General features: G+C 47.6%; 1 protein-coding gene across 1 annotated transcript; it reads right to left on the bottom strand.

The window, feature by feature from the left end:
- Window positions 1-1,771: 1,771 nt before the first annotated feature.
- Window positions 1,772-17,229, bottom strand: acod1 (aconitate decarboxylase 1). Its single transcript, XM_041858092.1, has 5 exons — window positions 17,200-17,229; window positions 16,773-16,934; window positions 13,305-13,394; window positions 3,274-3,473; window positions 1,772-2,988 (listed from the first exon to the last, which is right to left on the bottom strand). The coding sequence occupies exons 1-5, from the start codon at window positions 17,209-17,211 to the stop codon at window positions 2,025-2,027; spliced, it is 1,428 nt and encodes a 475-aa protein (XP_041714026.1). The 5' UTR covers window positions 17,212-17,229; the 3' UTR covers window positions 1,772-2,024.
- Window positions 17,230-20,633: the final 3,404 nt, after the last annotated feature.

Raw genomic sequence — 20,633 nt, 5'->3', positions numbered from 1 at the left:
TTATTTACAAGTCAGACACTAACTATATCAAAGGGAAAATTCAAAATGTTTACACCCTCCCTGTACAACATTCGTTTTATGATTTGCTACAGCGCCCCCTCCCAACTCAGAACACCTCATCTCACAGTTTGTCTCCTTTTTCTCCAACTACACAGAGGCCTCTACTAGTCATCTCAAGGAAACCTGGGGTAAAGAGTTAAATATTGAGATCTCAGATGATCTATGGGAAGAAGCCCTGTCTAGAATTCACTCCTGTTCCATCAATGCCAGATATCAATTGATACAATACAGTCATGCATAGACTTCATTACTCCAAAACCAAATTACATATAATTTACACCCAGGTCTCCCCCACTGTGTGAAAAAAGTAAAGCCTCAGAGGGTTCATTAACTCATATTTTTTGGCTCTGCCCCCTACTTAATACTTTTTGGAGGAAAATCTTTGATTGGTATTCAAAGGTATATGAGAAGGCCATTGAACTTGACGTAGAACTTGCTCTCTTTGGCTGCTCAGAGTCTGTTCTAAGATCGTCCTATGAGGAACAACAGGCTCTGATGTTTGGAATGGTGGCTGCAAAAACAATTAAACTCACAGAATGGAAGTCACCCCTTGCTTCCGTAGATGGCTAGCAGAAATGATTAACACCATTAACTTGGAAAATATTAGTTTTTTTCAGGACAAACTCCTCCAGCAGATTTCTCAAGATTTGGGGTCCGTTTCTGGACCGTCTGGACAGAGACTGACTGTGAACACTGACTAGGAACTCTTATTGTTGTTGTAACTGTCATTGTAGCTCTATTCTTGTCCCATGTCTTGCTTAAGCAATAAGTAATTTCATATGTCTGGCAGCTGTGTTTTTGGGTTATTTTTGTGTGCTTTTGTTTTGTACTAAATTGCTAAAGAAAATCCTTTAAAATAACAGCTCCACAATATTTTTGCGCTAATATTCTATAAGAGGAACAGTAGCTCAAGCAGTCAAAAATGTGAGGTGCTGGTACTCCGCTCTGTTGAGCTCCTTCCCAAGTCAAGCACTGTATTGCAGTTGTTAAGCAAATTAGGACTCCTGAACTTATTTTGGCTTGCCATTACAAATACATTATTATGATTTATTTTTATTAATTTTTACAAATGTATACAATTTTCTTTTCACTTTGACATTTGAGGTATTTTGTGTAGAACAGTTACAAAGAAAATGACAATTATATCCTACTTTGTAATGCAACAAAATGTGAAAAAATCTAAGGGAGGTAAATACACTGTATGCGATGGTCTGCTGTGCAAATACAGTCATGCCAAGCATTATACGATGGAATTGGGAAAATAATGGACCTGTAAAAAAACAATGAAAGCGCCACAATACCATGTGATGTATAGGCTATATTTCATTTAGGCCTACTACTTGAATTGTGACCACAAACTAAGTGTGATGAGGTGGTGTTGAAGGAGTCAGGCGCAGGAGGGTAAATCACAGAATAACAGGCTTTAATCCGCAAAATACAGGTTTACGCAGAAATGCGTCAAACACACTCCAGGGCACAAAACAGGCGCACTGGAAAATACAAGGCACACAAGAAATACTCCTGTCGAAACAAAATACACGAGCTCCACCGAGCTTCACTAACCTCCACAATAAACAATCACTCACACAGACAAGGAAGCAGAGGGAACACTTATACAATGACTAATGAGGGAACAAGGACCAGGTGTGTGTGATTGAAGACAAGAAAAATGGAGTGATGATAAATGGATCGGCAGTAGCTAGTAAGCCGGTGATGCTGAACGCCGAAACCTGCCCGAACAAGGAGGGGAGGCAGCCTCTGCGGAAGTCGTGACACTAAGTTGGGAGGAAAAGGTGAGATCCGAACACAATGCAGACACAATGCAGCCAGAGTGCATGCGTTTTAATACCAGGTATAATTGCAATAAATGCAAGGTCTGTGTTCGGAATGTAATCCTATCACGGCTGTTCGGATAGGGATAATGCAAGGTGTAAATGGGGTCTGAGAGAGTGCTGGGATTTTGGTTAGACAAGGTGTTCTCTGAAAAGATGGGTTGTCGGCCTGCTCATCTGTAGATATGACCTCAGCACCGTACAGTCCGGGCACTTCTCTATATTCCCTATAACGTCCACAACCCTCTCCACACCTTCTTGGCTCAGCACAGTTGAAGCGTTCGCCTCGAATTTCCCAACTAAATCCTCCTGACTCAATGGCTTCCTCCAGTGGCCGTAGAAGGTATTACACCTGGCTGTGGCACTCTCCCCATGCTCCATCTCAACTGTCACCTCGCAGTACATCTTGTCGAAGCTGGGGTGGTTGTCTTGGGGGTTCTCGACTCTGACCTTGGCCAGGAGCTCCCTCAAGGCTGGCCTATCTATCTGGGGCCTGCTGAAGGAGTTCACGGACACCTGGTTGTCCAGCAGGGCCGAGCAGGCATTGAACTGGAATGAATGCCTGGCCTGGTGCTCCATGGCTGGGAAGGGGCAGTCGATGTACCTGGAAGGAGGCACTCTGAGCACCACCTTCTGGACCTGAGAGAGGTCAGGTTCGCCAGAGGCTCCAAGCTTGGCCCGGGCCGCCAAGGCGGCATCCACCACCCAGTGCATTCCCAGGTGGGCTGGGAAGCGCTTGATGGCCACATCCTGCTCCTCCAAAACCCATCGAAACCCACCACCACAACCACCATCAGTCCCGGGGAGCTCCGAGGGACTATAGTCTGAGTAGAAGACCCCGAAGCCGGACTCGAGATCCAGGATGGCCTGACATCCCTCCAGCCCCAGCAGGGCGAGCTTGGCGGCCTCCAGGCCTCTGCGGGCGGCATTGCCAATGTGGAGGGGTTTTGTCTGGGTAGCTGCATTGGCCATGGGGGCCCCAGCGGAGGAGGCGGCGATAGCCAGGGAGTGGACACACTGGGCTGGGGAGAGGGCTAGGAGCTTAGCTGAGGCTGCTGCACTGCCCATTACTCCCACTACAGCAGGAGGGTGGAACCTGAGAGAGAGAAATAAAACGTTTATGATTGGGAGAAGATTGGGATTAGAAGCTCACCAGAAATGTGGTATTTTAGATTTGAGTGCAATAGCTAATGTGTGTAAAATACCTGTACAATGCATGTACTGTACTCTAGTCACAAATATGATTTGAACAAGCACTTGTGACTACAGATATACAGTAATTATATTGGCAGTACAAAAGAAAACAAACTGCCAACATAATTAGTACAAACAATAAAAACAAAATGCATGCATGCAAATTTACTGGCAGTCTCATTTATACCTTCTAGGTATATTGTGGGCCTCCTTGGAGAACCTCATGAGTCGCCCCTGCACCTCGATGCCTGCGTTGAAGGCCAGCAGCAGGTCCAGGCCGGAGGGCTGGGTGGGCAGAGTCTCTGCCAGGGCCAGGAGGGCAGGGAGCACTGCCCCAGAGGGGTGGGTTGCAGGGTGCCACGTATCATCAAAGTCCATAGAGTGCACCTGTGGCAAGGTGAAAGGGCAACATTATATAATGGGTGCATTCAGAGAGGTGAAACGTAAGAAGATAGAAATGGAATGAATAGAGCTGATACGATTACCTATTCTACATGACAGACAAGCATATCTGATACTAAATGCATTTCTGTCTGAATGTTCTGTGGCATTGCGCCCTCCTGAACAGGCCCCAGATTTAAGTGAACAAAATGTTCAAATTTGTCCATACAAAATGTGTTACTACGGTTTGCTCTATTGAACACAACCCAGTTCAGGGTTGGGGAGATACTGATTACATGTAATCAGTCACATGTAATCTGATTACAAAAAAATTACGGTAATCAGTTACGTAACCAGCAACAACAAAAATGTAATCGTACATGTGAATGTAATCCGATTACAGATACTTTTGAGAAACTAGATTAATATTTCTTGGATTACTTTTAAATTCAGATAGGATGTTTGCGAGAAAATACATTATGACACATTTCTGTTTTCTCAATGACGTTTAATTCAGCCTTTAAAAAGGCGCAAGTTTAAGTTTGTTCCACCTGAGCTGGTGTGACCACAAATCAGAGACCACTATGATGACACACTAAGTGTGTTTGACTGATCGTCTTTGTCTTCTTCTAATGCCTCTTAAGGGGAAAGTAATCCAAAGTAACTGAAAGTAATCAGATTACATTGCTGAGTTTGGGTAATCCAAAAGTTACATTACTGATTATAATTTTGGACAGGTTCTGTAAACGGATTACATTTATGTCACGCCCTGACTCAGAGGACGCTTATATGTTGAGTCAGGGTGTGTATATTCCTTGTTGTGAATCGCATCTCTGCATGTCTGGCAGACATATCAGTATGGATGACGGTTCACCACCTCAAGCTGAACCTTGGCAAGACGGAGCTGCTCTTCCTCCCGGGGAAGGACTGCCTGTTCCATGATCTCTCCATCACGGTTGACAACTCCGTTGTGTCCTCCTCCCAGAGTGCGAAGAGCCTTGGCGTGACCCTGAACAACACCCTGTCGTTCTCCGCTAACATCAAGGCGGTGACCCGATCCTGTAGGTTCATGCTCTACAACATTCGGAGAGTACGACCCTACCTTACACAGGAAGCGGCACAGGTCCTAATCCAGGCACTTGTCATCTCCCGTCTGGATTACTGCAACTCGCTGTTGGCTGGGCTCCCTGCCTGTGCCATTAAACCCCTACAACTCATCCAGAATGCCGCAGCCCGTCTGGTGTTCAACCTTCCCAAGTTCTCTCACGTCACCCCCCTCCTCCACACACTCCACTGGCTTCCAGTTGAAGCTCGCATTTGTTACAAGACCATGGTGCTTGCCTATGGAGCTGTGAGGGGAACGGCACCTCCGTACCTTCAGGCTCTGATCAGTCCCTACACCCAAACGAGGGCATTGTGTTCATCCACCTCTGGCCTGCTGGCTCCCCTTCCTCTGCGGAAGCATAGTTCCCGCTCAGCCCAGTAAAAACTGTTCGCTGCTCTGGCACCCCAATGGTGGAACAAGCTCCCTCACGACGCCAGGACAGCGGAGTCATTCACCACCTTCCGGAGACATTTGAAACCCCACCTCTTTAAGGAATACCTGGGATAGGATAAAGTAATCCTTCTACCCCTCCCTTACCCCAACCCACCCCCCCCCAAAAAATAAATAAATAAATAAATAAATAACACATTGTAAAGTGGTTATCCCACTGGCTATAAGGTGAATGCACCAATTTGTAAGTCGCTCTGGATAAGAGCGTCTGCTAAATGATGTAAATGTAATGTAATGTAAATGTGTTTGTCCATGTTGTATATTCTAGTATGTCTAGATCTATGTTGGCCGGTGTGGTTCCCAATCAGAGGCAGCTGTCGCTCGTTGTCTCTGATTGGGGACCATACTTAGGCAGCCTATTGGCACTAGTTAGTTGTGGGATCTTGTTCCGTGAAAGGTATGTTGTTTGTGTCTACCTTGGACTTCACGTTTCGTTTAGTTTGTTGTTTTGTCGTTGTGTTTATTCGGTTCAAATAAACATGTATGCATATCACGCTGCGCCTTGGTCTGACCTGTCTATGAACGAACGTGACAGAAGATCCCACCAAACGAGGACCAAGCAGCGTGTCCAGGAGCAGACAGCCTGGACATTGGGGGCTAAAAGGGTGGTTGGCGGAGCCTAGTGTTAGAGCAGAGCCAACTCCCCGTATTCACATGAGGAGGCGTGTGACTGGGCAGGCTCCATGTTATGCGGAGCTACGTACTATATCGCCAGTGCGCGTGCACAGCCCTGTACGTCTTTTGCTAGCACCAAGCACGTGCCGTGCGAAGATGGACATCCAGCCAGGACGGGGTGTGCCGGCTCAACGCTCCTGGTCTCCAGTACGCCTCCTCGGTCCCGCATATCCTGCGCCAGTTCTACGAGCTGTATCGCCAGTACGCGTGCACAGCCCAGTGCGTCCTGTGCCAGCGCCCCGCACGTGTAGTGCGAAAGTGGGCAGCCAGCCAGGACGGGTTGTGCCAGCTCTCCGCTCCAGACCTCCAGTCCGCCTTCGCAGTCCGGTCTGGCCCGTTCCAGCTCCTCGCACCAAGCCAGTGGTGCGCGTCGCCAGCAAGGCCCGGCCCGTTCCTGCTCCTTGCACCAAGCCAGTGGTGCGCGTCGCCAGCCCGGCCCGGCCTGTTCCTGCTCCTCGCACCAAGCCAGTGGTGCGCGTCACCAGCCCTGCCCGGCCTGTTCCTGCTTCTCGCACCAAGCCAGTGGTGCGTGTCGCCAGTCCGGCCCGGCCTGTTCCTGCTCCTCGCACTAAGACAGTGGTGGATGTTCCTAGTCCGGTTCGGCCCGTGCCTGCTCCTCGCACCAGACCAGTGGTGAGTGTGTCCAGTCCGGCACGGCCCGTGCCCGTTCCACCGGTGCCTGGTCCGGCACCAGTCAGCAGCTCCAGTCCGGAGCCAGAGCAGTCCGCCCCACCAGTGCCTGATCCAGCTCCGGTCAGCTGCTCCAGTCCGGAGCCAGAGCAGTCCGCTCCACCGGTGCCTGATCTAGCTCCGGTCAGCTGCTCCACTCCGGAGCCAGAGCAGTCCACTCCACCGGGGTCCAGTCCAGCTCCGGTCAGTGGCTCCACTCCGGAGCCAGAGCAGTCCGCTCCACCGGTGCCTGATCCAGCTCCGGTCAGCATCTCCATTCCGGAGCCAGAGCAGTCCGCTCCACCGGGGTCCAGTCCAGATCCGGTCAGCGGCTCCAGTCCGGAGCCTGAGCAGTCCGCTCCACCGGTGTCCGGTCCAGCTCCGGTCAGCGGCTCCAGTCCAGACCCAGACGTCAGCCCCTCTCCAGGTTCGGGGTCTCCCACACCAGGGTCCAGACAGGGCTTGGAGTATAGTGGGAGGAAGGAGAGGGGAAGCAACGGCCTGAGGTCTAGACCAGACCAGGGGCACAACAGGGAGGCGAAGAGTGAGAGGTCGTCACGCCCTGAGCCGGATCCGCCTCCGAGGCGGAATGCCCACCCGGCCCCTACCCTGTTATGTTTATGTTGTGCGGTCGGAGTCCGCACCTTTGGGGGGGATACTGTCACGCCCTGACTCAGGGGACGCTTATATGTTGAGTCAGGGTGTGTATATTCTATGTTGTGTAGTTCTATGTTTTCTATCTAGTATGGGTATTTCTATGTTGGCCGGTGTGGTTCTCAATCAGAGGCAGCTGTCGCTCGTTGTCTCTGATTTGGGACCATACTTAGGCAGCCTATTGGCACTATTGAGTTGTGGGATCTTGTTCTGTATAAGTGTTACGGTCCGGCACTGTTGGTCCTGTTCCTGCTGGTTTTCCTTTCCCTTTTTCCCTGTGTGTGTTGTTTGTGTCTGTCTCCCCCTGCTGTGCAGTCCAGTCAGAGGATCTAGGTCAGGGGGCGTGGCCATTCTCTCACAAGATCAGTTACACCCAGCTGCAGCTAATTGTCAACAATCAACCAGCAGTTATCTACCCGGGCTGGACACCTCTCCAGCGCCAGTTCGTTCCTACACTACCTGTGGTAACTTGGCCCCGTACAGAAATCTCAGTTTAGTTGTACTCTCTCAGTATTATAGTTGTTTCTGCCACGTTTGTAACCTGTCTCTCCTTCGATTAGATCTCGTCTGTTCCTGCTGCCTGCCTGCCTGCCATTCCCACGCCGCAACCTGCTCTGTTGTCTGATATCCTCGTCATCCAGCCCTCAGGACTACTGGCTCTCCACCCTACTCAGCTCCTACCCCGGCCTGAAGCTACTCCACCCTGTACTGCTTCTCTCTACCATAACACGCTGAATAAACTACATCATAATTCACCCTCTTTGTCCGCGTGTCCGTCTCTGCACCTGAGTCCCCCACCCAAGCCTAATAGAACGAACTGGCCAAACATGGACTCAGCAGAGATGCCACATGAAACAACGGGTGATGGCATACAACGCGCCCTCCATTCACAGGGAATGCTATTGGGACAACACGACCAACTCATCCGGACTCTATTGGATAACAACCAGCAGTTGTTGGATCAAGTATCTCATCTCTCCTCTCAGGTAGCTAACCTGGTAACACTCACTACCCTTCCTCCCTCTGTTTCTCCTCCGCCTGTTCCTCCTACAGTGGCTCCAGGTTCGGCTTCCGCTCCTGCCCTTCGGGAACCCCCCTACAACCTCACCCGAACCTTTCACCGGGGACCTGAACAAATGCCGTGGTTTCCTGCTTCAGTGCCGCTTGGTGTTCCAACAGAAGCCCCTGTCTTTCTCCACGGAATCCTCAAAGGTACATTACGCACTGGGGTTAATGAGGGGCAAAGCTTTGATTTGGGCAGAAGCGGCTTGTTCTACTCAGCAGATTGCCAGCCTGTCGTTTGACGATTTTTCCTCTCAATTGAAAGTTGTGTTTGATCACCGGACCATGCCGGGACCGCCACAAAGAGACTATTGAAGCTACGACAGGGCACGGGTAGCGTGGCTGAATACGCCATTGACTTTTGGACCTTGGCAGCCGATTCCAAGTGGAATGACGAAGCTCTTCAGGGAGCGTTTGTTAACGGTCTAAGTGACCCGATTAAGAATGAACTAGCTGTTCGTGATGAGCCTGCTAACCTTCATGTTCTCGTTTCCCTTGCTACACGAATAGACAACAGGCTACGGGAGAGGAGACAGGAGAGGGGCGGTCGGGTCCACACCACAGGCGGGGCCCCCTCGCTTTCGGCAGCCCGAGCTACACCACCACTCGGACACCGCCCACACACCTCAGCGGATCCCTCCACGGAACTAGACGAGCCCATGCAGCTGGGCCGTGCTCGTCTGTCCCCTGCCGAAAAGGAACGGCGCATGCGGGCTGGTGAGTGCATGTACTGTGGGGACCGCACTCATTTCCTGGTTAACTGTCCGGTTCGCCCAAAAGACCAAGCTCGCAGGTAAAAGTGGGCATACTTGCGAGTGCTACACCTGACTCAATGCCCACAGCACCCCGTCTAGTTATCCCAGCTACAGTCCAGTTCAGGAATCTATCTCTCCCACTAGCTGCTCTAATCGACTCTGGTGCTGAGGATAGTTTCCTTGACGTCAACCTGGTCACTCAGGCTGAGATCCCTGTTAAGCCCCTGCCTAAGCCTATAACAGTAACCGCTATTGACGGCCATCAGTTTGCCAACATCACCCACCAAACTGTCCCCGTTTCTCTCATGCTGTCCGGCAATCACAAAGAAACCATCCAGTTTAAAGTAGTCTCCTCCTCGGCCTCCCCCCTTATCCTCGGTTTCCCTTGGCTTAGCCTTCACAACCCCCATATTGACTGGCAAAACCACAAGATACACAGTTGGAGCACTCACTGCCATTCTGTTTGCCTTGGGTCGGCTATTCCGCCCTCGGTCGGCTCCCCTGCTTCCCCTGTCAAAACCCCCAGACCTCTCTTCAGTCCCTGAGGAGTACCTGGACCTGGCCGAGGTATTCAGTAAGTCCAAGGCACTTTCATTACCACCTCATAGGCCATACGATTGCGCTATTGAGTTACTGCCTGGAGCCCCTTTGCCGTCCAGTCGGCTTTTCAACCTGTCCCGTCCTGAGAGAGAAGCTATGGAAACCTACATAGGCGACTCCCTAACCTCTGGCATCATTCGTCCCTCATCTTCCGCTGTTGGAGCTGGGTTCTTTTTTGTAGAGAAGAAGGACAAAACATTACGCCCCTGCATTGACTACAGAGGACTAAATAACATCACAGTCAGAAATACATACCCCCTGCCTCTCATCAACTCAGCATTTGAACCCCCTTCATGGTGCCACTGTGTTTACCAAACTCGACCTACGTAACGCTTACCACCTCGTTAGGATCAGGCGGGGAGATGAATGGAAAACTGGGTTCAATACCCCTCTCGGACACTTTGAATACCTAGTCATGCCATTCGGTCTCACTAACGCCCCAGCAGTGTTTCAGGCCATGGTTAACGATGTGTTGAGGGATTTTCTACACCGTTTTGTGTTTGTCTATTTGGATGACATTCTAATATTTTCTAAGTCACAGGATGAACACGTCTCCCACGTCCGTCTGGTTCTCCAACGCCTCATGGAAAACAAACTGTATGTGAAAGCAGAAAAATGTGAGTTCCACCGGCAGTCCGTCCCCTTTTTGGGCTTTATTATCGAGCGGGGACAAGTGTCACCAGACCCTGACAAGATCAGAGCGGTTGTGGAGTGGCCCACACCCACGTCTCGGAAGCAGCTACAACGCCTTCCTGGGCTTCGCCAACTTCTACCGCCGCTTCATCAGGGGTTTCAGCCGAGTGGTTGCCCCCCTGACCAAGCTCACCTCCCCTAAGGTGCCATTCCTGTGGACGCCTGAGGCCGAGTCAGCCGTGAGTACATTGAAGGAACTGTTCACCACCTCACCTGTTCTTATTCATCCAGACACTAGTTTGCAGTTTATTGTGGAAGTGGACGCCTCTGATTCGGGGGTGGGGGGCTGTCCTGTCACAACGTTCCCCCACGGACCAGAAGCTCCATCCTGTGGCCTTCTTCTCCAGGAGATTGACCCCTGCTGAGAAGAACTACGACGTGGGTAACCGGGAGTTGCTTGCTGTCAAGTTGGCGTTGGAGGAGTGGAGGCACTGGCTAGACGGAGCTGAGCAACCCTTCATAGTCTGGACAGACCACAAGAACCTGGCTTACATCCAGTCGTCCAAGAGGCTGAACTCCCGTCAGGCCAGATGGGCTCTGTTCTTCAGCAGGTTCAAGTTTATTTTAACATATCGTCCTGGCACACGTAATGTCAAGCCTGATGCTCTCTCTCGCCAGTTTACAGACAATGAAGACTCCAGCAATCCTGAATCTGTTCTGCCCGCTTCCTGTTTGGTGGCGGCGGTTCACTGGGAAATCGAGTCCCTCGTCCGATCGGCACAAGAGTTGGAACCTGGACCGGCCGATGGCCCCCCGACCTTCTCTATGTTCCCGCAGCCGTGCGGCCGCAAGTGCTCAACTGGATCCACACCTCACGCTTCTCCTGCCACCCTGGTATGAACCGTACACTGTCGCTACTGAAGAGGCACTTTTGGTGGCCATCCGCCGAGGCTGACGTCCGGGAGTACGTGGCGGCCTGTTCCATCTGTGCCCAAAATAAGGCTTCCCACAGGGCTCCTTCGGGCCTGCTGCGGCCTCTCCCAGTCCCGAGTCGTCCTTGGTCTCACGTGGGCTTGGACTTCGTCACTGGACTTCCTATGTCTGAGGGTAATGACACCATACTCACCATCGTGGACAGATTCTCTAAATCTGCCCATTTTGTTGCATTACCAAAATTACCATCTGCCAGTGAGACAGCCGACCTCTTTGTCCTACATGTATTCCGTCCCCATGGAATACCTGTGGACATAGTGTCCGATAGAGGCCCACAGTTCATTTCTCGGGTATGGAAGGAGTTTTGTTCGGCTCTGGGTGCCACTGTCAGTCTCTCATCAGGTTTCCATCCCCAGTCCAATGGCCAGACTGAGAGGACCAATCAGGACCTGGAGGCTGCTCTACGCTGTGTGACATCCCAGAACCCGTCCACCTGGGCCAAACATCTCCCGTGGGTCGAATATGCCCACAATTCCCTCACCTCATCTGCCACCGGCCTCTCACCATTTGAGGCGGCTGTGGGGTACCAACCGCCATTGTTCCCGTCTCAGGAAAGGGAGTTAGCCGTCCCGTCAGTTCAGGATAACCTTCGCCGCTGCCGCAAGGTGTGGGTGGACACCCGTGAGGCTCTTCTACGGACAGCAGAGCGTAACAAGAGGGTGGCGGACAGGCACAGGGTAGTCGCTCCCCAGTTCCAGCCTGGTCAGCGAGTCTGGCTCTCCTCCAGCAACATCCCCCTGCGCACTGACTCCCGTAAGCTGTCGCCCGGTATTTGGGTCCTTTCGAGATCGACTCCATCATCAACCCCTTCGGCTGTTCGGTTGAAGCTTCCCAGGCCATGAGAGTCCATCCTACATTTCACGTGTCCCAGCTGAAGCTGGTCTCCTCCAGCCCTTTGTGTCCGCCTGTGGATCCCCCTCCGCCACCGCAGTGATTGACGACCATCCAGCCTACACGGTGCGGAGACTGCTGGACGTCCGGAGGCGTGGTAGAGGGTTTCAGTACCTGGTGGACTGGGAGGGATACGGTCCCGAGGAGAGGTCCTGGATTCCCCGACGATTTATACTGGATCCGCAGCTGGTGGCTGACTTCCATAGGGACCACCCTGACAAGCCGGGTGGGTCGCCGGGTGGCGCCCGTTGAGGGGGGGGTACTGTTACGGTCCGGCACTGTTGGTCCTGTTCCTGCTGGTTTTCCTTTCCCTTTTTCCCTGTGTGTGTTGTTTGTGTCTGTCTCCCCCTGCTGTGCAGTCCAGTCAGAGGATCTAGGTCAGGGGCGTGGCCATTCTCTCACAAGATCAGTTACACCCAGCTGCAGCTAATTGTCAACAATCAACCAGCAGTTATCTACCCGGGCTGGACACCTCTCCAGCGCCAGTTCGTTCCTACACTACCTGTGGTAACTTGGCCCCGTACAGAAATCTCAGTTTAGTTGTACTCTCTCAGTATTATAGTTGTTTCTGCCACGTTTGTAACCTGTCTCTCCTTCGATTAGATCTCGTCTGTTCCTGCTGCCTGCCTGCCTGCCATTCCCACGCCGCAACCTGCTCTGTTGTCTGATATCCTCGTCATCCAGCCCTCAGGACTACTGGCTCTCCACCCTACTCAGCTCCTACCCCGGCCTGAAGCTACTCCACCCTGTACTGCTTCTCTCTACCATAACACGCTGAATAAACTACATCATAATTCACCCTCTTTGTCCGCGTGTCCGTCTCTGCACCTGAGTCCCCCACCCAAGCCTAATAATAAGGTTTGTTGTGTTACCTTAGGACGTCACGTGTCCTTAGTTTATTGTTTTGTCGTGTGTTTATTCGTGTAAATAAACATGTATGCATATCACGCTGCGCCTTGGTCTGATCCGTTCATCAACGAGCGTGACAATTTAGAAAGTAACCAACCCAACCCTGACCCAGTATTAGGTCACTAACAACTTGAGGAAGTGAAGCATACAGGGGGAATTGTGATAAAACTGAATACTGAATAAAATGCATTCTCTTATTAATATTAACATCTTATAAATATCAACATTTCAGTGTATAATGCATCAATCAAATCTCAATTAAAATGTCAACAAAATGTCAACATTTGAATTGGTTTTTCAAAAACAGGTTACATTTACCACAGAGAAAAATAAGGACAAAGGGAGGGGATTTGAATAGGATTATAATGTGATTAAGAGGAACATTGAAAGATAAATCACTTGATAAGTAAATGGGGGTGTACGGTATGTAAGATGTCTTACCGCTATGCCATTGACGAAGGCAGCATACTGGGGTGGCAGTGTCATCCCTGATCCTCCCCACACACTGCTCCTCTCCACTGATTTGTACAACTAGGATCATACAACATCAACAGCATCAGAAACTCTAAGGGTGGACTGACTAGTAACCTGCCTCTAGTCAACCATATACAGCTGAAGTCGGAAATTTACAAACACCTTAGCCAAATACATTTAAACTCAGTTTTTCACAATTTCTGACATTTAATCCTAGTAAAAATTCCCTGTCTTAGATCAGTTAGGATCACCACTTCATTTTAAGAATGTGAAATGTCAGAATAATAGTAGAGAGAATTATTTATTTCAGCTTTTTCTTTCTTTCATCACATTCCCAGTGAGTCAGAAGTTTACATACACTCAATTATTATTTGGTAGCATTGCCTTTAAATTGTTTAACTTGGGTCAAACGTTTCGGGTAGCCTTCCACAAGCTTCCCACAATAAGTTGGGTGAATTTTGGCCCATTCCTCCTGACAGAGCTGGTGTAACTGAGTCAGTTTTGTAGGCCTCCTTGCTCGCATACGCTTTTTCAGTTCTGCCCACACATTTTCTATAGGATTGAGGTCAGGGCTTTGTGATGGCCACTCCAATACCTTGACTTTGTTGTCCTTAAGCCATTTTGCCACAACTTTGGAAGTTTGCTTGGGGTCATTGTCCATTTGGAAGACCCATTTGCGACCAAGCTTTAACTTCCTGACTAATGTCTTGAGATGTTGCTTCAATATATCCACATAATTTTCCTTCTTCATGATGCCATCTATTTTGTGAAGTGCACCAGTCCCTCCTGCAGCAAAGCACCCCCACACTATGATGCTGCCACCCCCGTGCTTCACAGTTGGGATGGTGTTCTTTGGCTTGCAAGCTCCCTCTTTTTCCTCCAAACATAACGATGGTCATTATGGCCAAACAGTTCTAATTTTGTTTCATCAGACCAGAGGACATTTCTCCAAAAAGTACGATCTTTGTCCCCATGTGCAGTTGCAAACCATAGTCTAAGCTTTTTTATGGCGGTTTTGGAGCAGTGGCTTCTTCCTTGCTGAGCGGCCTTTCAGGTTATGTCGATATAGGACTTGTTTTACTGTGGATATAGATAGTTTTGTACCTGTTTCCTCCAGCATCTTCACAAGGTCCTATGCTGTTGCTCTGGGATTGATTTGCCCTTTTCAAAGTAAAGTTCATCTCTAGGAGACAGAACGTGTCTCCTTCCTGAGCTGTATGATGGCTGCGTGGTCCCAGGGAGTTTATACTTGCGTACTATTGTTTGTACAGATGAACATGGTACCTTCAGGCTTTTGGAAATTGCTCCCAAGGATGAACCAGACTTGTGGAGGTCTACAAACTTTTTTCTGAGGTCTTGGCTGATTTATTTTGATTTTCCCATGATGTCAAGCAAAGAGGCACTGAGTTTAAAGGTAGGCCTTGAAATACATCCACAGGTACACCTCCAATTGACTCAAATTATGTCAATTAGCCTATCAGAAGCTTCTAAAGCCATGACATCATTTTCTGGAATTTTCAAAGCTGTTTAAAGGCACAGTCAACTTAGTGTATGTAAACCTCTGTCCCACTGGAATTGTGATACAGTGAATTTTAAGTTAAATAATCTGTCTGTAAACAATTGTTGGAAAAATGACTTGTGTCATGCACAAAGTAGATGTCCTAACCGACTTGGCAAAACTATAGTTTGTTAACAATACATTTGTGGAGTCGTTGAACAACGAGTTTTAATGACTCCAACCTAAGTGTATGTAAACTTCCGACTTCAACTGAACGTCCCCATTTTATGTTTCATTTTTTAAAATCTAAATATCACAATTGTGCTAAAAATATATCCTACATTATCATTGTTATACTCAGGATATCGTATTTCAACAAGAAATGTTGAAAAATAACTGGAGGTGCAATGCTCCATGGCATATATGGCATTCATGGTATACAGTGCCCCTTGGCGTTTTTCCTATTTTGTTGCATTACAACCTGTAATTTAAACAGATTTTTATTTGGATTTCATGTAATGGACATACACAAAATAGTCAAAATTGGTGAATGACACAAGTATTGGTCTTCACAAAGTTTGCTGCTTCAGTGTTTTTAGATATTTTTAGTCAGATGTTACTATGGTATACTGAAGTATAATTACAAGCATTCCATAAGTGTCAAAGGCTTTTATTGACAATTACATTAAGTTTATGCAAAGAGTCAATATTTGCAGTGTTGATCCTTCTTTTTCAAGACCTCTGCAATCCGCCCTGGCATGCTGTCAATTAACTTATAGGCCACATCCTGACTGAAGGCAGCCCATTCTTGCATAATCAATGCTTGGAGTTTGTCAGAATTTGTGGGGTTTTGTTTGTCCACCCGCCTCTTGAGGATCGACCACAAGTTCTCAATGGGATTAAGGTCTGGGGAGTTTCCTGGCCATGGACCCAAAATGTTGATATTTTGTTCCCCGAGCCACTTAGTTATCACTTTTGCCTTATGGCAAGGTGCTCCATCATGCTGGAAAAGGCATTGGTCGTCACCAAACTGTTCTTGGATGGTTGGGAGAAGTTGTTCTCGGAGGAATTATTCATAGCTGTGTTCTTGGGCAAAATTGTGAATGAGCCCACTCCCTTGGCTGAGAAGCAACCCCACACATAAATGGTCTCATAATGCTTTACTGTTGGCATGACACAGGACTGATGGTAGCGCTCACCTTGTCTTTTCCGGACAAGGTGTTTTCCGGATGCCCCAAACAATCAGAAAGGGGATTCATCAGAGATAATGACTTTACCCCAGTCCTCAGCAGTCCAATCTCTGTACTTTTTGCAGAATATCAGTCCCTGATGTTTTTCCTGGAGATAAGTGGCTTCTTTGCTGCCCTTCTTGACACCAGGCCATCCTCCAAAAGTATTCGCCTCACTGTGCGTGCAAATGCAGTCACACCTGCCTGCTGCCATTCACGCTCAAGTTTTCTGTTTTCTTTCTTATTTCTTGTTTGTTTCACCCCAAAGACAATGTGCATCTTCAAAGTGGTAGGCATGTTGGGTAAATCAAATGATACAAACCCCCCAAAAATCAATTTTAATTCCAGGTTGTAAGGCAACAAATTAGGAAAAATGCCAATGGGGGTGAATACTTTCACAAGCCACTGTATAGCATATGGCATACATAACTATAAACATGCAAACAATAGAAAATAAAAAGTATATACAATCAGAAACACACTTTAAATAGTACTGTAAAAATATGACCATACTGTACAGTATATGCTGAGATTGATATCAAATATTAAAGGCACGTGCCCATCCGGCAAGTTGGTTGCCCGGACATTTTAAATAGCTTTTTACACCCAGAAATGCCACAAGCAGAGCCATGTACACTGCTGCTTGCCTGTTTCCTTTCTGTTGTGAAGTACAGTACTGTAGTTTACTTATACAGTAGTATAGTTTACCTGGCTGTACTGGAGAGCCTTGCTGAAGACAGCTGTACTGGTCCCCAAGAGCCCCACTCCCAATGTGTCCAGCATCATCCTCTTACTCCTGTGGACCACAGTATCTGTCAGGTGAGCTGCGTTGAGGCTGGAGATGGCCGCGCCAAAACTCTCTGTGACACTCTGGAAGAGACAGAGGAGTTCACATTGTATTGCTACCCCGACATCAGTCAATTCCAACTTAAATCAATGGGGATAGCATGGAGCCCTTATAGTAGTAGTAGTTATTCTCACTGTAGGCAAAGAACCCAAGAGAAGTCACATCAATTTTGCCTAACTACTAGCATGAGATCCACTTTGCAAATAAGCCTTTGTCTTGCAGAATCTTGTGCCAAACAAAGTACACTGAAAGAAAAGTTGTTAGTGTAACACTGACATGATGGGATACCTTGCGTAGCATTGTGCTGCCTCTACTGTCCCTTGTCGCCTTTTGGCTGTGTACATGACAAGGGATCCCTTTTATACCATAAGGGAAGGCCTTTCTCAATGCTGGTTTACAAACTTTCCAGAATGGCGGAACCAAGGCATGCTCACTGAGGAGTGGGAACTTTCATGACTAAACCAAAAATAGTTTAACTTCCAGTTTCTTTTTTTGATTGCTAGTACCACATTGCATTCCCTATACAGTATAGTCTTGTCCTAATGTGTTGGATGGTCTATTTTCAGACGTTTTCGGAAGATGGGGAGGGTCTCTGATGGTTGTCATCGGGGAGCTTGTTCCACCTTTGGGGTACCAGGACAGAGAAGAGCTTTGACTGGGATGTGCGGGAGTTGGCCCCTCCATCATAGGGGTGGAAGTGCCAAGCAACTAGATGTGGCAGAGCGTAATGCTCAGGCCTGGGTGTAGTGACTGAACCAGAGGATTTGAAGACAAGGATTAGGCTATCCATGCAGAAAAGAATACTAATGCATTATTGTTTAATAATATAGTATTCTAGGAAAGCTTTAATCAATTTTATTCCAGCCATTTCACATGACTACTACTAGGGTCATGAGGAAAAGACCAGAGTTCACAATGATTCTAATAAACAGACTTGAGGAACTCAAGCATGCGACTGCGTTTCGCAATGTCAGTTTTTTTGAGACACCACACACTGGAAATTTGACTCTGACTCTGTAACTTGTAAATCCAGGAATTTCCCCATTTTGTTTAATGGCTTGGGAAATGAAACAAAGCTACAATGTGAGCTAAAAGCACATTGAGTAAAACCACTGCAGAATCCCAGACACAACAGTTTGCGTGTGTGTGTTCAGATTCCCCCTCGGAATGCCTAAAAAGATACCACTTCAAATAACACATACTTGATATAGGCTACATGATATGTGTTTTTTGATGCCAGTGTCTTATTTCCCCTTTCTTACCCCTGTCCTGCGGCTGCCCTGCTTTCACATGTGTTGTCTGAAGAAACGACAGACAATGAGGCGCAAAGGAGAAACACTGTGTTTCCACCTTGGGACCACCAGAGTTCACTGTTGGACAGCTTTCTATAATTGAAACGCTCAATTGAAATTCTAATAAAGTAAGCTAGCTTGGTTAACATTGAAAATCTGGCCAAACTAGCTACAATATCCACATTGATGTGTAATTGTCAAAAAAGGTGAAAGGTCAGTGATAAAAAATCACAACTTGGCAACTCATGTAACAAAAAGTTTCCCACTTGTAATTACAATTTGGACGGTCTGATTTGAAACCTAACCTTAACTTAAGACTTAAGACTTTTTAAGGGGGTAGATCACTTTAACATTGCATATAGATTGTAGATAGCTGCGGGCGTATGCTAGCTATCCTGCTTCTCGTGGGCCTGTGAAAGGTTCCACAAATTGTGTGAGGGGTAAGAATGAGTGGATTTCTACATCCCCTTCTTCGGCCGTTGTATTGGACAGTTCAATGGTAAGAAATGTTGTGCTATCCAGGAGCACGAATACAGGACTAATAAGCTGCCCCCAAACATTTTAAACCTGCATCAGGAAATTGAGTCTATCATAGTTCATGTGGGAGTCAATGACGTTATTAAGGGCAGCTCAGAACAGCTGAAGATGGATTTTAAAGAACTGAATGGTTCTCTGCTTGACACCAACAAACGGCCCATAATATCTGGCCCTGTGCCCTCCCTAAATCATGGCATTGAACATTTCAGCAGACTTTTAGCCCTCCATAACTGGCTACGAGACTAATGCAGCTCTGTGGGTGTAACATTTATTGACAATTCTGATACCTTCTGGAAACAAAGCTTGTTTTATCATTTGGGTTCCTGGATCCTTTCATAGCATTATAAGGCTGTGTTGAGACAATGACCCAATTCCAGCTCAGTTAATCCCTACCATTGTGTCGCTAAATTGTCATAATGTTTCAGCAAATGTATATTATCCCAGGGGCGTTGGAAGACACAATGTAAGTAACCTAAATGTCCCTCTAACTGCCCTAAATGCGTCTGCTGATCCAACAGCTATTGTATGCAGTAATCATATGCCTATGAACCAGAGTTATACTGTTAGCACTGAGGCGGTGTGCCCTAGTAGGAAGTCCACTGTGTGCAGCTCACCCTGCACTAATAAAAATTAAATTAGCATGTCTACTTCTGCTAAACTTCCCAGTAAAGCAATGAAAACAATCAAGCATTCCAGAAAATAGCCCACGTTAACATATGTAGCTTAAGAAACAAAGTTAATAAAATCAATAATTTGCTAGTTATAGATGACATTCATATTCTGACCATCTCTGAAACTCACTTAGATAATACCTTTATGATACAGTGGTAGCAATACATGGTTATAACATCTACAGAAAAGACAGAAATGCCAAAGGTGGAGGTGTTTCCATTTATATTCAGAACCACATTCCTGTAAAGCTTAGAGAGGATCTCATGTTAAATACTGTTGAAGTAATATGGCTACAGGTTCATCTGCCTCACCTAAAGCCCATTCTTGTGGGAAGCTGCTATAGACCACCAAGTGCTAACATTCAGTATCTGGATAACATGTGTGAAATGCTTGATAATGTATGTGATATCAACAGAGAGGTATATTTTCTGGGTGATTTAAATATTGACTGGCATTCATCAAGCTGCCCACTCAAGAAAAAGCTTCAAACTGTAACTAGCACCTCAGTCAACCTACCAGGGTATGAAATCATCAACATGTAATGATCACATCTTTACTAATGCTGCAGAAATTTGATTTAAAGCAGTATCCAAATCCATCGGATGTAGTGATCACAATATAGTAGCCATATATTGTGCATGAAATCTAATACTGCACGAAATCTAATAAAGTCTCGAGGTCTTGCTCACAAGAGGTAGCGTATCTCATGATAGGCTGTAGTCCACACTATTTACCAAGAGAGTTTTCATCTATAATTTTCGTAGCTGTCTATTTACCACCACAAACCGATGCTGGCACTAAGACCGCACTCAACGAGCTGTATAAGGCCATAGGCAAACATGAAAATGCTCATCCAGACGTGGCGCTCCTAGTGGCCGGGGACTTTAATACAGGCAAACTTAAATCCGTTTTACCTGATTTCTACCAGTATGTTACATGTGCAACCAGAGGAAAATTTAATCTAGACCACCTTTACTCCACACTCAGAGACGAGTACAAAGCTCTCCCTCGCCCTCCATTTGGCAAATCTGACCCTAACTCTATCCTCCTGATTCCTGCTTACAAGCAAAAACTAAAGCAGGAAGTACCTGTGACTCGCTCAATACGGAAGTGGTCAGATGACGTAGATGCTAAGCTACAGGACTGCTTTGCTAGCACAGACTGGAAAATGTTCTGGGATTCTTCCGATGGCATTGAGGAGTAAACCACATCAGTCACTGG

This window comes from Coregonus clupeaformis, unplaced genomic scaffold (assembly GCF_020615455.1).
Source record: "Coregonus clupeaformis isolate EN_2021a unplaced genomic scaffold, ASM2061545v1 scaf0061, whole genome shotgun sequence".
Lineage (NCBI taxonomy): Eukaryota > Metazoa > Chordata > Actinopteri > Salmoniformes > Salmonidae > Coregonus > Coregonus clupeaformis.
The sequence above is the reverse complement of the archived record's forward strand: the minus strand, read 5'-3'. Positions and strand labels throughout refer to the sequence as shown.